The 14,744-nt window shown below is 38.2% G+C and overlaps 1 protein-coding gene across 2 annotated transcripts in view; it reads right to left on the bottom strand.

Annotated features, from left to right (window-relative positions):
* LMTK2 (lemur tyrosine kinase 2) overlaps nt 1-14,744 on the bottom strand; it is a 42,014-nt gene that overhangs the window by 10,558 nt on the left and 16,712 nt on the right. For both annotated transcript variants that reach the window (XR_004499471.1, XM_015642477.3), the window contains exons 4-10: nt 13,946-14,019; nt 13,331-13,449; nt 12,532-12,619; nt 5,699-5,832; nt 2,609-2,693; nt 1,855-1,976; nt 248-397 (exon numbers count right to left, since the gene is read on the bottom strand). Coding sequence is in view for 1 of the 2 variants with exons in the window: in XM_015642477.3 (XP_015497963.1) it covers nt 248-397; nt 1,855-1,976; nt 2,609-2,693; nt 5,699-5,832; nt 12,532-12,619; nt 13,331-13,449; nt 13,946-14,019 (772 nt within the window). In the remaining variant the exon portion in view is untranslated. The remainder of the gene's footprint in view (nt 1-247; nt 398-1,854; nt 1,977-2,608; nt 2,694-5,698; nt 5,833-12,531; nt 12,620-13,330; nt 13,450-13,945; nt 14,020-14,744) is intronic.

The following is a 14,744-nucleotide window of genomic DNA, read 5'->3' as shown; positions in this document are numbered from 1 at the left end:
CAAATAAAAACATCTTTCAATAGGCTTCACACTTGAAAGGAATTTACAGAATTCAGATATCTAACAAGGCTGAGAGTACCAATATCACTGGCAGGAACCTCCATCTTTAGCAAGTCCTTTTACTCCATTTATCAAGGGTTTGTTTGCTGAGTTTCTGTGTAGCAATTTCAATGTATTTAAGAGAACTGAGTCATTTGAAAAACTTCTTCAGCAGCTTAAAGAATAAATAGAAACATTTTAAGTTTACCATCTGTCAGAGTATGGCTGCTCCAGACGTGGCTTGAAGGGTTTAACCTGCTTCTCCTTGATGACATGAGTTAGGACTTCCCTGTCAGAGAAGTCTGAGTAAGGCCGAGCACCATTCTCAAATAGCTCCCATAACGTCACACCCAGGGACCTGCAAAAGAGCAGCAAATGACTGGGCATTCTCAGAACTATTTTAGAGTTGCTTTTCTATGAAAGGATATGCAAAGCATAACTGGCAAGTAGAAATAAAGAAGAAACTTCCCCATTGTCTCTAGAATAACTTCAGAACTTGTTAATTCATTTTGACAGAATACTAAAAGCCTGAAGAATAAAGTTGCTTGAAGGCAACAACAATGAAGCCAACAAAAAATAGAAGGTCTCAAATTATTTGATTAAGGAAAACCCCGACATATAACAAAACATTATCTTTTCAACAATTTAAAAGTATAAAATATTGTTTTATTTTTTACTATGGTGTACAGAATTGAGATTAAAAAAATCTAGTTAGTCCAACAGAAGAGAAAAAGCTTTCATGAGAAATTGCAGTCATAGGTCAAACTGCTAGAAAACTCATCTTTGTTCCACAGTTCACAGAATTCCTTATTGTCAAGCAGCAGTGCTCAAAAGCTGCCTCTGCTCAGTGCTGCATCTGTACTGTATCCAACACTAATCGCATTTTCACTGATTACAGTCAATGTTAATCTTTGGGGAATCTTTCCATGCTCAAAATGCAAAGTAACTGACTTTGCACGTAGAATAATTTAGATTGGAAGGGGTGTCTGGAATCATCAGTCCAAACCTGTTCAAAGCAGCTCTGCCTGCATAAGAGGCACTAAAATACAAGTTGGAAACCTTAAGACCCTGGCTGCTTGTAGTCCAGATAAACAGTATGAGCTGAGGAAGCCTCCTTGGAGGATGGAAGCACATTAGTTTTTTACATAATTTCTGTATACCCCACTTGCTTTCTGCAACACTACTTTTAAAACACCAAACAAAGCCTAGTTTACTATTTAATATCCTTTGAATATAAAGCAGGAATTAACTACAATGTTTTCAGAAATGATAGTCTAATCCATAATTTCCATTATCCTAATTTCTTGGGGCTTGAGAACTGAAGTAGAACTTGGCAATTTCAAAAACATTCAACTTCCAGTGTTCACTAGCCACTGTTTATCAGCTCTTTGGCAGCAGAAATCATCAGTTAATTGCTGCTCTCAAATGCTGCAGCAAGAAACACAGCATTTTAATTAAAATGCCACTGTTCTACCAACTGAACTTCATCAAGTTCTAGTGGGATCAGCTTTTTATGTCACTCACAGCTACCTAGTCTTGGAAAAATACTTTACCATTTCTTTCTTTCATAAACATCTGAAAGTATTTTTATTAATATAAACACCTATCACTCTGTTAAACATTTTTGCTTACTCCTTAACTTTCTCTCAACAGATTTCTAAGCATCTTTGCAAAGCAGGATATGGTTTCAGGTTTACAGAGATTAACCTATTGCACATCTGATGCATCAGGCTAATTTAAATATTATTTACTCCATTAACATTTGAAAATATGTTCACAAATCTCTCACTGAAATTTTTAAAGCCTTCTACATACCATATATTACTGTATTTATTTTGCTCTGCTGATAACAGTCTGTCTTGAAAACTTGTTACTAACTCAGGTGCAGTCCATCGTAGAGGAACAAGTTTCTTCTCATCTGTCTCAATATAATCTTCCTAAATTATTGATCAAAATGAAGAAAAAAATAATGTTAAAAGGCTGAACACACATTGGATCAACTTCCAGATAGTGATAGTGCTTTCCTTAGTACGTTTTTATGTGATGCTTATGTAAAAAATTAGAAATAAAAATAATCCCATTTTCCCCAAGTAGCAGAGAATAATGCTATAGAGGAAAGTCATTCACTGGTCACTGCATAGCAGAAACATGAATGCCAATTTCTTGTTTAAGGCTTGGTACTTACAAGATGGTTTAATTAATGTCTTTAATTTTTCACTTTCTTGATATACTTTGGTATTTTGAATATTTTCATTAAGAAATTTGAACTTTTCTTTCAAATATGTCCTTAAAACTCATTAAAATTAGTTTGTTCATATTGTAGGACTACTGTAAATAGGATCAAAAAAGGGTGGATTTAGCAGAAGATTCCAGAAGCATAAACACAACTAATCTCTAGAAAGGTACCTGTTCTGATACATGAACTTGCTACAGTTATTTACCAGTAATACTTCAAAAGTTCATTACTCAAATAAAGGACAATCTAGTATCAGTTTACAACTTTCAAGCATGCTTGTAACCTTGGCCCCTGAATCCTTTAAAAAAGTGATCCGTGACAAGATTAACTTACCTTATACCTACTGAATCCTATACCATAATCTCCTACTTTGACATTTAAATCGGATGTAAGGAAGCAATTCCGTAAGGCCAAGTCACTGTAAATGCAAACAAATAAACAGTGAGACAAACCAGGAGGTCTTCAATGCAAATTCAGACAAATGGGTTAACAGAAGTGACAATTTTTACAATAGTCAGGTCACAGTTTGAAGTATCAAATGAAAAAGAAAACTATTTTTAAAAAAAAATTAGAATCTAAAAATCAAATATTTATGCAGAGTTACAGATTACAGCTGGAAGTAACAGGAGTGGATCAGTAACACAAAACAGTGCTAAGAACACAGCATCAACTCTAGATACAGTTTAGCAATACTCTGTGCATGAGCTGTAGGCTGATCCCATCGATCTAAATCCTACTGAAGGCTGAGGCAAGCTGGGTACAAGAAAGGTGTGCTCTTGGAGCTCCTGCAGCTCCTTCCTGATCCTCTTCTGAGGAAATTAAACTAGTCCACACATTCCAAAAGACCAACTCACATGCAGTGCAAACCCAGGCACTGGAGTAATCAATTTCTAAAGTGCAATTGTGATCTAAACCAAACATTAAGACAGTTTTCCTGTTGCTTACATTTTTGTTAAGTTTTAGAACCTATACATGCCAACAATTGATTCACATATCTCACTGGAACACTGCAGCCACTACTGTTCTATACAAACACTCATCACTTCCAGAAAAAACAAACACTGATAGGGTTTCTCCTTAGAGAGATCTTATTGGACAAGACTTGTTTCGTGGCCAAAGGGCTGTGATTTCCCTCGGGCACTCCCATTGCTTCAAAGCAGAATCAGTTTAGAGCCACAGAACCAAGCAGACTCTGCATTCTGGAAAGCTGCAGTCACTTCTCTAGAGCAGTGGTGTAGACTCTTAAGCATTCAAGCTACACAGAGCATTTACATGCAGTTATTTCATTCTGCTCACAATCCTCTCATGGAGATTACGTGGGCTGTTCACATGCTACAGTGATGTCAACCCTCTTTACACCTATCACGGCATGGCTTGCATGTTAATTGTCATAGGCAAAAATCTATCCGCAATTCAGATTAGGTTTAAATAATAATAATTTACGATGATACTGAGCAGCCACTAATACCTTACATCTACAATTAAGCTCTTAAAACAACAAACCCATACACTACACATGAACCAGAACTACAGACAGCCTTTGAAAAAGACCAACATTAAATGTAATTTATTTTGTACAAGTCCTCCAATAAACAAATCACAAAGCTTTTGAATAGACACAGAATTTGCTTCAAATTTCTACCAAAAACCAGACCACAAAAACTCACAAAGCAGCAGTGCTGCTGTAAGAATACAAAGAAGCAGTTTTAGAAAACCCATCATGCAAACTCAGAAATTTATGCAAGTTTAATGAAGCTGGAACTGTGGCTGCAACAGCAAAGAGCTCAGCAGACTAATTGCTAAAATATTTCACTTCTCAGTTTCACAGAGGGGACCAGGCAATTAAGTGCCCTGAAAGAACTCTACCTTTGCTTCTGCTGGCTTAAAAAAAAGTCTGTGAAGTAAAAATGACCTGAAAGCTACAGCTTGTCTGCAACGAAGAAAGATGATGATTTCCTTTCCAAAGTCATTGAACTACACAGGTCAGAAATACATCTACAACCTTCAAGTATGTCCCAGAGTTTGCCAAATTCTTTTATACTATTTAAATAAATATCCTGGAAAAGAAAAATTGTTGGCTGCTTGAATTTACCACTAACAACAAAATCACTGATGCTGGAGCTTTACCACTTACTCTGACAGCATCAGGATAGTGTTGCTAGAAGTAAACATTATAATGAGAATCTTGCAGATCCACAGATTAATTATTTACCAAGTTTATCTGTATTTCACTGAAAATGTACTGTTAAATTTAATACCTATAGAGCCATGCTGCTGCAAGATGAGAAACTGATCCCTCTATTAGACAGGTATTACCTTCAAGTCATTTGAAATTGTTAAATGGGTTAAAAGAAGAGCCACCAGCTGAGTCCAGGCTTTGGGGTTTTGCTGCTGTTTTAAACCTGCACCTTTTAAGCCTTAGGTGTGAGAGTCTGTTTCTCCCTAAACACAAGGTCTCTGCCTTCCCTAAGCAGAAAGATGTGCATTGATGAGCTCCAACACAAGCTCCTGACTTGCTGAAAGAGTGATGCAAGTTCTGGTTCTACAGCAGAGAACAGACTGACAAAGTAACTGTCCTGTAGTACCAAAGGTTTCACCAGGTAAGCCACATTTGGAGAACAAGTACTCTAATATTTTAGTCATCTTAGAGGTTGTTGGCTTCCAGTTCCTTAACACCTTTACATTTAAAGCAAAAAAAATAACTGTATTTTTCTGGGCAACTTGTCTCATGAATAAATTTTCCCAGCCTTTTGCAACTACTGCCATTCTTTCAGTATCGACTATGTGAAATTTAATTAAAAATAATTATATTAATTAAAAATAAATCTAGCATTTCCCCCGATGGGAACAAGATTCTTCTCCTAGCATGATTACTTTGCAATCTGACTTTAGTGAAGATTTAAAGGTTACATGAAAAACAATTCAGTGAGACAATACCCCTTCCAGTCAGATTTTCTTTCTAAACTAATCTTCCTCCTTACTGCTTTAGGACAGGGGTTTTTTTTCTATTTTTTATAACACAGGTAACATTATCAAAGATACATTCTAAATTTCTATAATCTAATAGCAATCCAGAACAGGTAAGATTCATTCTAACTGAATTTTAACATCCCTCCCTCCAAAATAAACAAAATTAGTTTGACTTGGCCAAGAATTAATCAAATAACTACACGTGGACCGGTTTGGCAGCAGCTTGTGCTCTATGGACTGCAAACCCAAAGAGCAGGTGATCAGCTTTCAGGCAGGTGGAGCTGGAACACCACACCATTGCAGCTCAATTAGCACCTTCATTAGCATCACACCTTCATGCCTCAGGCTATTTCACATGTTTGTGGAAACAGTCATCAATACCCCCGGATTTTAATGAAAATATGATGAATTTCAGAGTGTATCTTGACTGACTGGCATTTCTCAGGAGCCTACCTGTGCACAAAGTTGTGCTTGTGCATTACAGCGAGGCCAGCGGCGATCTCGCACGCCATTCTCTGGAGCAGCATTATCTGAGACTCTCCTTTAATGTGCTCCTGCTCATTGCAGATATAAGTTTTCAGGTCACCCTGTAAAGGAAGTTGAAGATATTTATTAGCCTTACATGTTGGTTGAATCTAAAAAAATTATTTTTAATAAAGATCTAACTGACCACATTACTTATCTACCACATTTATGCTCAATAAAATAAAGCTCCTCAAGTTTCCAGACTCCATAAAGGATCTTATATAAGTTATCTAAGGCATATGGTATTGTCCTTTATAATCTAATCTTTTAGTAATTAACATCCTAGATCAAACTGCCACATAAAATCTGTCATGCATTAATAACTTCCATTAAAAAAACCCCAGAGTTTGATGTGCCTCTGCTTTTAAATTACATGAGTTTTCAAGTGCTCCAAATCAGCAAAGCTGTCTGTCTGGAATTTGTAAGGGGCTGGAAGGGAGAGACTAGAGAAGAGATTTTCAGACATTGCCAGCTAACCAGAGTTTTCTGTATAAAAAACATGGTAATACAGCCCATTTCAGTCAGAATTCTGATGATGGCAGCAGTTTTACTGAACCCAGGCAATGCTGAGCAATAGACATGCAATTAATGAGCCCATAGAAACACTCCATGAATTACTAAAAAAAGAACAGCTTTGAAATAGAGGAAAATAATTGAATACTATCCAAAAATTCAGGAAAAGGAAGACTCATGTAGTAAGAGAATCCAAGCAAGGGAAAACAATACGTTTCTCATGCCATTGTTGTTTGTTTTCTCACAGTTTGACTTTTAACCCAGCAGTCCTACATTTCTGTTATTTAAAATACAGACTTTCTGAAAGGTTAGCAAATTATTTTAAAAACACATCTGTACTGAGACTGCATAACATATATCACAACTTGTTTCATCAACATAACACACTGGGCTCTGTCTATGTCCGTTGTCTTCCCAAAACCTGGGCCAGGAAGCTCTTGCCAGAGCAGAGTTCCAAACAATTAGGAAAGGAACAGTGTTTGTCATGCAGGTTCCAAATGGCAGAGTCCAAGGAACACGAGCCCGGAACATCCAGCTGAACTGACTGTAGGTGGCAGCAAGAGCCTGAATAAAGTCAAACTCTAAAACTGTCATTCATTTAAACAGCAACTGCTTGCTTTGGGCTTGTCCCAGGTGGATTATGTTCCTAGGATGCCTGAAATACACCCAGGAATTACTTTTTAATTTTTAAATGCATTAGTAACAGCAGTGCTGTGTAACATCCCTTATTTAGTAGATTATTCATGTAGGCACATATTTTTGTAGGAAAACTAACCTTTATTAAATCCAGCACCTTGAAACATACTGGTTCTATGCTCCCATTCTGGTCTAGTTAAGGCTACAATCAAGGTTAAAAAAATAAAATAGATACTTTTGGGATTGCTTTAAAAGGACGTTGCTTGTACCAAACTGGGGTGAACCAATGGTCACACTCAGGTGCTGAGTGCCCTTCAGAAGACCCTGGACAAGCTGAAGAATGCTTCAACAGGGTTCAATGAACTTCCAGCAAGAGAAATGTAAACTCTCACAACTGGAAAGGAAAAAATCCCTTGCAACAGCACAAAGTGAGCAATGGCCAGCTAGGCAGCCCTGCAGGAAGGGGCTTGCAGATCCTGGGGGGCAGCAAGCTCCACATGAACCCTGTGTGCCCTGGCAGCAGACTGGGAGCAGCTCCTGGGCTGCACAAACAGGGCCAGGGCAGCTCTCACCACCTTCTCAGCACTTGTCAGACCACATTGATCCTGTGCTCAGAACTGGCTGTCCCAGAACAAGACAAACTGGAGCAAGTTCAGGAAAGAGCCATCACAACAGTCAGGGGTTCACCATGAGGAGAGGCTGAGGAAACCAGGCTCATTCAGCCTGGAAAAAGAGACTTCAGCATAATGACTGTCCAGTATAAGTTATTAAAGACTAAGCCAGGCTCCTCCATGTGGAGCATGGATGGAGGATGAGAGAGAACAGGCATGAGCTGAAACATGGGCAGTTCGGACTGAGTGTAAGCAAAACTGCTTTTCACATAAGGACATGAAGAGAAGTGCAACCTTCCCAGAAAGAACACACAGTTTCCATCCCCGGATGTTTTCAGGATTCAGCTGAACAAAGTCCTGAGAAATCCAGTCTGACCTCAGGATGATACTGCTTTGAGCAGGAGGCTGGAGACCTCCTGAGCTCCTTGCGAGCCTGAATTATCCTATGATGCTTCCCTGCCTAAAAGCAGACAGTAGCAACACAGCAACATTCTCCCTGCACTATTTTGAGAGCCACAAAATGGCCCTTTATTGACAGACTTTTTAACACAGTAAATATCAAAGGTTATATATATCTGAATAAATGCAGTTCTGCAAAATTCACTGCAGAAACATCTAAATATAAAAAGCTCAATAATCATGCTTGAGGAAGGCTCTACTTTATCTCCAACCTCCTCTGCTACTCTGCCTTTTCCCTCCTCTCCTGGGATTCCATGAAGAACTAAATTCTGCCTTTCTTCCCACCCTTCTCAGTTCAGACATTTTTGTAAGTTTTAATATACTTTTTCTCTGTATCAGCCAGAAGCTGGTGGCACACTTACAGTCAGTACTTACTCTTTGGCAGCTTTATGTTTGTGCAAATTCTGAACACCCAAATGGCTGACATGACTTGTTAACCAGAAGGCACTGATTTAAAGCTGATGATGGTTTTAAAAACGTGAAGCAGTTACCAAATTACCTCTACTGAACACATTCTACCAAGTTGTCATAAACTGACAAATCCTCCCCTTTTTTGTTAAACCACACACCACTGATAAATCTGCTCTTTGGCTCGTATCCATATTGACCATGATTAAATAGATTCACTGAACTCTTTGATTATGAAGTTTTCATTGCAAAAATTCTTTTTCAATTAGAACATGCATTCAAGTGGCAGTAATTAAAAAAAGAACCAATCACTGCAAGCAGACACTTTACCCTACCAGCAACATCCCTAAAGTAAGCTACAGAGCATTCCAGGCAAATACTGCATCCTGATGATCTCATCTGCACAGGGAATTGCAAGACTTGAAGAATTTCTGTAAGAATTTGATAGGCAAATCAACCTCACAATATACATACAACTTCCACATTTGAATAACTTTCCTTTTACTCATAAATTATGTCAATCCATTAGAGGATTTGCTGTGCTGACAAAATGCTGGCCACACACAGGGCTGAGTAATATATTAAAGTTAATAAGACAGCTACCACTATTTTTAACCTGGCATCATTTTGCAATGTTTAACAGTGAACAGTTAACTATTCATAGCAGACTGCACCAACATACAATGCAACTAATATAGGGAAAGGGGCTGTGAAACCTTTCTGAGCATTTCTTCTTATATTTACTATTTTCTAAATTACTTTAACACAGGCAAGGCATACAATTTAACAGCTTAAATCACTTATGTGCATCTGACTTCTGGTTCCCTCCCAGCTCTGCAAAGCAAGGGATACAGAGAAACTTGGATTACATTATAAAGTAGACTAAATGTTAAGCAAAACAGTTCTTACACATGCAACCAGCAATCTTGTGTAACAGAAATATACCAGGAGTTTCTGTGGCCAAGAAAACAAGTAAGCCAGCCTGCCTGACATTCAGCATTGCCACCCTGACAGCTCTGGTTTCTCTGCACTACAGTTTCCAGTGCCTCTGATCAAGACCTTTCAATGCCAAGGAGCCTGGGAACTGATAATCCAACAGGGCTGCCTAAGCAGCCAAGACAAGGTCAAATGGCCCTAAAAAGGCTGCAAATCTGAGCAAGAGAAGTAGCAAAAGGAGGACACCCTGTGATAGGCTATGAGTTTGAAGGAGTGTGAATAAAACAACCTCTGTACTCTCCACACTGTTGGTCAGCAGAATAGCCACATTCTTTGTTACTCAGCAGGCCAAATTTGCTAAACAAGGTCAACACTTCCACATGAGCCTCAAAAGAACTTGTCACCTGAAGATATTAAAACTTCCTATCCAACACAGCTTGTCTTCTTGCCATGTTTTTTCAGAACTATTGAATTCTTAAACACACAAGTACAAGGGATTAAAACAAGTTCACTTTGCTGGATATACATAGACACCACCACAACATAAGGGAAAGAGCTTTAGTTCAGCATTAAACCACTGGCAGCTGAACAGGACCACGTTCCTCATCCTTCCCATGTGAACAATAGCCACCACAGACACTGAAATCTTTAATCAATCATTTAAGTTCCACCTGCCCTTATGCTTCTTCTGCTGAAGAATCACTCCCGTGCATTTTGGAAGCACCTCTATGCACCCAATTCATCCAATTTTAGGGGGAAAAAAAGTACAAAAGGAGCTTTTAGATCAATTACTAGAAGTCTAAAAAATCCAAATAACTGCCATTCCAACCGCAGTGATAAAAAACTTCCTAACATTACCTAAAAACCTTTTTACTAAAAAATCCTATTTAGCCACATCTCTCTATTCCATCATGCTTCCTCCACATTCCTTCCTTCCTGTCTCTTCTCTGTGCTTACTCCAACATTGCAACCTCCCACTCCAGATCCTGGACTACAACAAGAATTAGTGATGCACAGGGATACTGAGCTGCTTGGCCCAGTCTCTGCACCAAGCTGCAAAGGGAACATTGTCCTCTCTGCCCAGCCCTTGAGTGTTTGTGTGCACAAAGAAAAAAATATCATCATGTCTAGGAGATACTCAGTTCTACCAAGCAAGAACTCTTTAAGTGAGCCAGACTTTAATATGAAGGTTATGTTTAACTGACTGTAATATATAATTTTCTAAAACCAAGTTTTAGTTCACTTGGAATAGAATTACGAGCATAGACATTTATTTTCCATTCCAAAGAAATTACCTAACTACACTCAAATTTGTAAAACTACCACTTTAACTGTCAAGCTTACTGCCGCCAGTTAAAAGTGAAAATCTATTTCATCCCCTTAAGTAAAATCCTTTCCAGATTACTCTGTAGGATCATGACAACTTCTGGCATAAATAATCAGGCATCAAAAAAGGATATTATTTTTTCCTATATAACTAAAGTAGGGCAATCTTTAAAAGCTACTCCATCTTCAAATTTAAAGTTGGATTAAATCACATAACTATTTGACTACACGGCAGCAATTATGATTGGATATCTGACAGAATCTATAAAATGCAACTCTCTTTCCAGGATCCTTTTAAAGAAAATCAAATTTGAATAGCAGGTTTAAAAATCACTAAGTAGTATTCTATTTCTACATTAAAAACTATGAAAAACCTTATCTGCTAACCTTAGGCATAGAGATTTTAATTGTTAGCAAACCCAGAACATTTCACTTTGATTGGTCACTTTAAAAATTCAGGCATTTCTTCATTTGGGAAAGGATTTTATCAGCACTTCTGCCTCATTAATTTACCACAGCTAACACATTTCAGCAAAAGAGCAGCAAGGAAAAATATAGTTATTTAAGGTCACAGATTAATTGATATTTATCCAAAAACTCATGTTTGTGCAACTAATCTAAATTGCCTGAGGCAACTAGAAGCAGATTTTTGCACCTGAGTTTAAAGGAAAATTCTGCAGTAGTGAAAGTAGTAAAAAAGATCTTGCTGAATTTTATACATGCAAACTATCTTATTTCTGAAATAATTATTTTTTTGTAACATCCATGCACTTCTGACTTCATTTCTGTCTTGACATTTCCCAAGGAACTCTGCTTTGGGTGACATCTACACAACAAACCTTAAAAGCAGTTACTGAGCCAATGTTTAGACAGCCACTTGGACTTTGGGGTTTGTTTGGTTTTAGTAATGTGTTATCCTACAATAAAATAATTACATCTTTCCAGACCATGGATCCAAATTTTTGTCTCATGGCTCTGCACACTGGGCACAGTTCAAAGGCTCTGTACATGCCCCCCTTCCTCACAACATTCAGGAACGTTCCAAGGAATGCAGTGTCTGAGCAAGGCATTGTGCTGTCCCTCCCATTCCAGGGACCATGTGGCACTGAAAGCAGTAGAAACACCCTTCAGTTCATTCCTGGCTTTTCTTTTGGTGCCCAGGAAGCACAAGGTGGTTTCCTGGGGGGGTAGAAACGGCATGAGAAAGGAAATAAAAGGATACAAATGTAGGGAAAAGAAGAGTACCATAAGAGAAAGGATCAGGAAGACAATGAAGACTGAAACTGAAAATTCTAGCTATTAGAATACATGTCACTGATATCAGAAGTGAGCACACCATTGCATTTTAACACAAAGCAGCACAGCATGGGTAAAATTTGGGCACTCTGGAGGTGGGGGAGAAGGCAGAAGGAAAAAAATTCTTGCATTTTCCTCAATTAACATTTTCACATAAATGGTAATAAAAGCACATTAAGATTGCAGACAGCAAATATTTTGGATGTGATTGGTGTGCGCATGTGATACTGGACTGTGATAAAAAGCTCCCTGCTATGACACCCTCTGCCCTCCAAGCTCCCTGCTGAAGGCAGACTGAAAGAGACTGGTAATTCCATTATCAAGGAACAGGTAATTGCCTCTTCAGAACACTCCACATGCACTTAGAACATACACGATGAACTGAAAAGAGGACAAACAAAAAATGGTAATTGTGGTTCCTCAAAAAAATAAACAAACGCCTTCTAGAATTCTAGTTAATCAAAAAACTTCCCAGAAAGCAGAAGAATCATTTCATGAGCAAAGGACAGTAAATATATCACACACAATATACAGCAGTGGAAAAACAACTGCAGTATCTCATATAAGTGCACTTACCAAGTCACAGAACTCAAAAACTAGGAGATAAGGAATGGCTTCAACACATTGCCCAATACACTGGAGAACATTTGGATGCTGAAGAATGCTGGAGTGAAAAAATACAGTTAAAGCCCAGAAGATCACAGTAGAATGCAACACACTGAAACCCCTACCAGAAGTTTCAACATGTAACAATGGAGGGGGGTGGCAAGAACAGAAGGTGCAAGTACCAAAGCCACAGACTCCATTTGTACCTTTGTATCTCCTTTTGCACTGCTGAAATGTATCACTGACAGCCACCAAAACTCAGAGGATCTCAAACTCAAAAAAACCAGAATTGCCACATGAGAGTCACACCCATCCTCCCACGACCCCTCGTACCAAAAATAAAAACATAGAACTCATGAACTACACCAGGGTACAGAGCTGGCTAAGAGATAAACCTTTTTTTAGCCAGGTTAGTTCCCAGCCAGATCAGTTACTTTTCATAAATTGCTCCAAAACCACTTGTGCCAATGCAGCAGAAGGCATGATATTTCTTCTGACAAATGCCAACAACCTAAGCATAAATGCAAATATAACCAGCATGTTAGAAAAAACCAAGAAAGCTCTTCACTGACCAACCTTTTACAGCACATCCGTGCAAGGTAAAGCACACTAAGTTATGTGAACACAACTTTTGCTCACTTTGGGTTGAGTGTATTTCACATTTTAAAAACAAACATTACAGTTATATGGGAGGGCAAGCAGTGACAATAACACTGAGCAATATCCATAATTTATCTGAAGCAGAATGAAGCTGTGAAACATTACTTACTAATATGGTTCTCCATTTCTTAAGAATTGTTCCTGCTCCTTGGGACCTGCACTTGCCTTTAACTCCTTCACTATTACCCTTGCTACACTAGTGCCTGTGTAGATCTCTCCAAGGAGAACCTGAAAGAGAGACAGCGTCTTTAATCAGAGGGGAAAAAACATTTGTATTCTCCCTGCAAAGAAAAACAAGAGCTAAAAACATGTTGCAGGAAAGATTTTCTGGCTTTTTTACAAACACAAACATAGCTTTGATAAATACACATACTTAAATCTTGACAACTAATCTACATGTCAGCTTTCAAAAAACATGTTTTCTAGTGAAGACCACTTACTGAGCTAATTTTTTTCCCAGAAAGAATTGGTAAAAACAGGAGTGTATTAAATAAAATCCATGGAAGTGAAATGTCTAACTAGTCTCTAGTAAGAATCTACAAGTAAATTTTAAAAGCACAGATTAGTGCTATGATTACAGCTGAAAAAGACATGCAAGAAAATATCTAATTCCAACTACATTTTTTCTATGCCTTTTTCTTCTTTTTTAAGTACCATTTTAAAGTAAATACCTAGTCAGCTGAGAATAAGCCTCAATCTGTGCAGTATAGAGATAACTCCTCACCTTTCCAAACCAGCCATTTCCAATTTCCTGGATGTAGTTTAGACTCTGACGTGCAACTTGAGACTTTGATCCATCTGTCACACAACGAAACAAACGTAACACATATCAAACCACTCAGATGGCCAAAGTTAGCAACTGCTGAGGAAATAATGCAAGCTTCTACAAGGTTTATTCTCAACTGGGTGCACACACTCAGCACAAGCAGCAAACCCTAGTCAGATGTACACAAAGTAGGAAGGTAATGTTGTGACAACAGCACTCAAGTGAAACATTTCTCAGGTCTGTCTTCTAAACTACACCAGAACACACCTCCAGCAAAACCACAGTAATTGTCCTGATGAAATGTGAACTTACAAGCTTTTAATATACTCAGCAAGTAAGCAAAAAGGCTAAGTTCTGCTTCTAATATAAAAGTGTATTATAGCCTGTAGCTGGGTAGAGAAAATCACCTACTTACAAAAGTCTCCTGTGTAAATAAAATAGAAAACCCCAGACAAAACTCATTGTTTGTACATCTTAACATTTCGAGTTATATAGAGTTACATTTTAAGAGAAAAGGTTTGACTGCTTTATTCTTCAGCCCAACTGCCCTACTTGTAGCTACCACAAGGAAGAAGGACATTTTTCAACTAAAAATACTTCACATAAGAGCCCAGAGAGGAGGACAGAAAAGAAAACCCAGCTCTCAGCAAAGGATCGGCAGTAACAATGGCAGACCTCACTCACCAGAAGAGATTCAGCAGTGCTGATCCCTCTGCTGCCCAATTGGTTAGGAACACTAATTGATTTAAACAAAACC

The sequence above is a fragment of the Parus major genome, chromosome 14, assembly GCF_001522545.3.
Source record: "Parus major isolate Abel chromosome 14, Parus_major1.1, whole genome shotgun sequence".
NCBI lineage: Eukaryota > Metazoa > Chordata > Aves > Passeriformes > Paridae > Parus > Parus major.
This window is presented reverse-complemented; position numbering and strand designations above follow the sequence as displayed.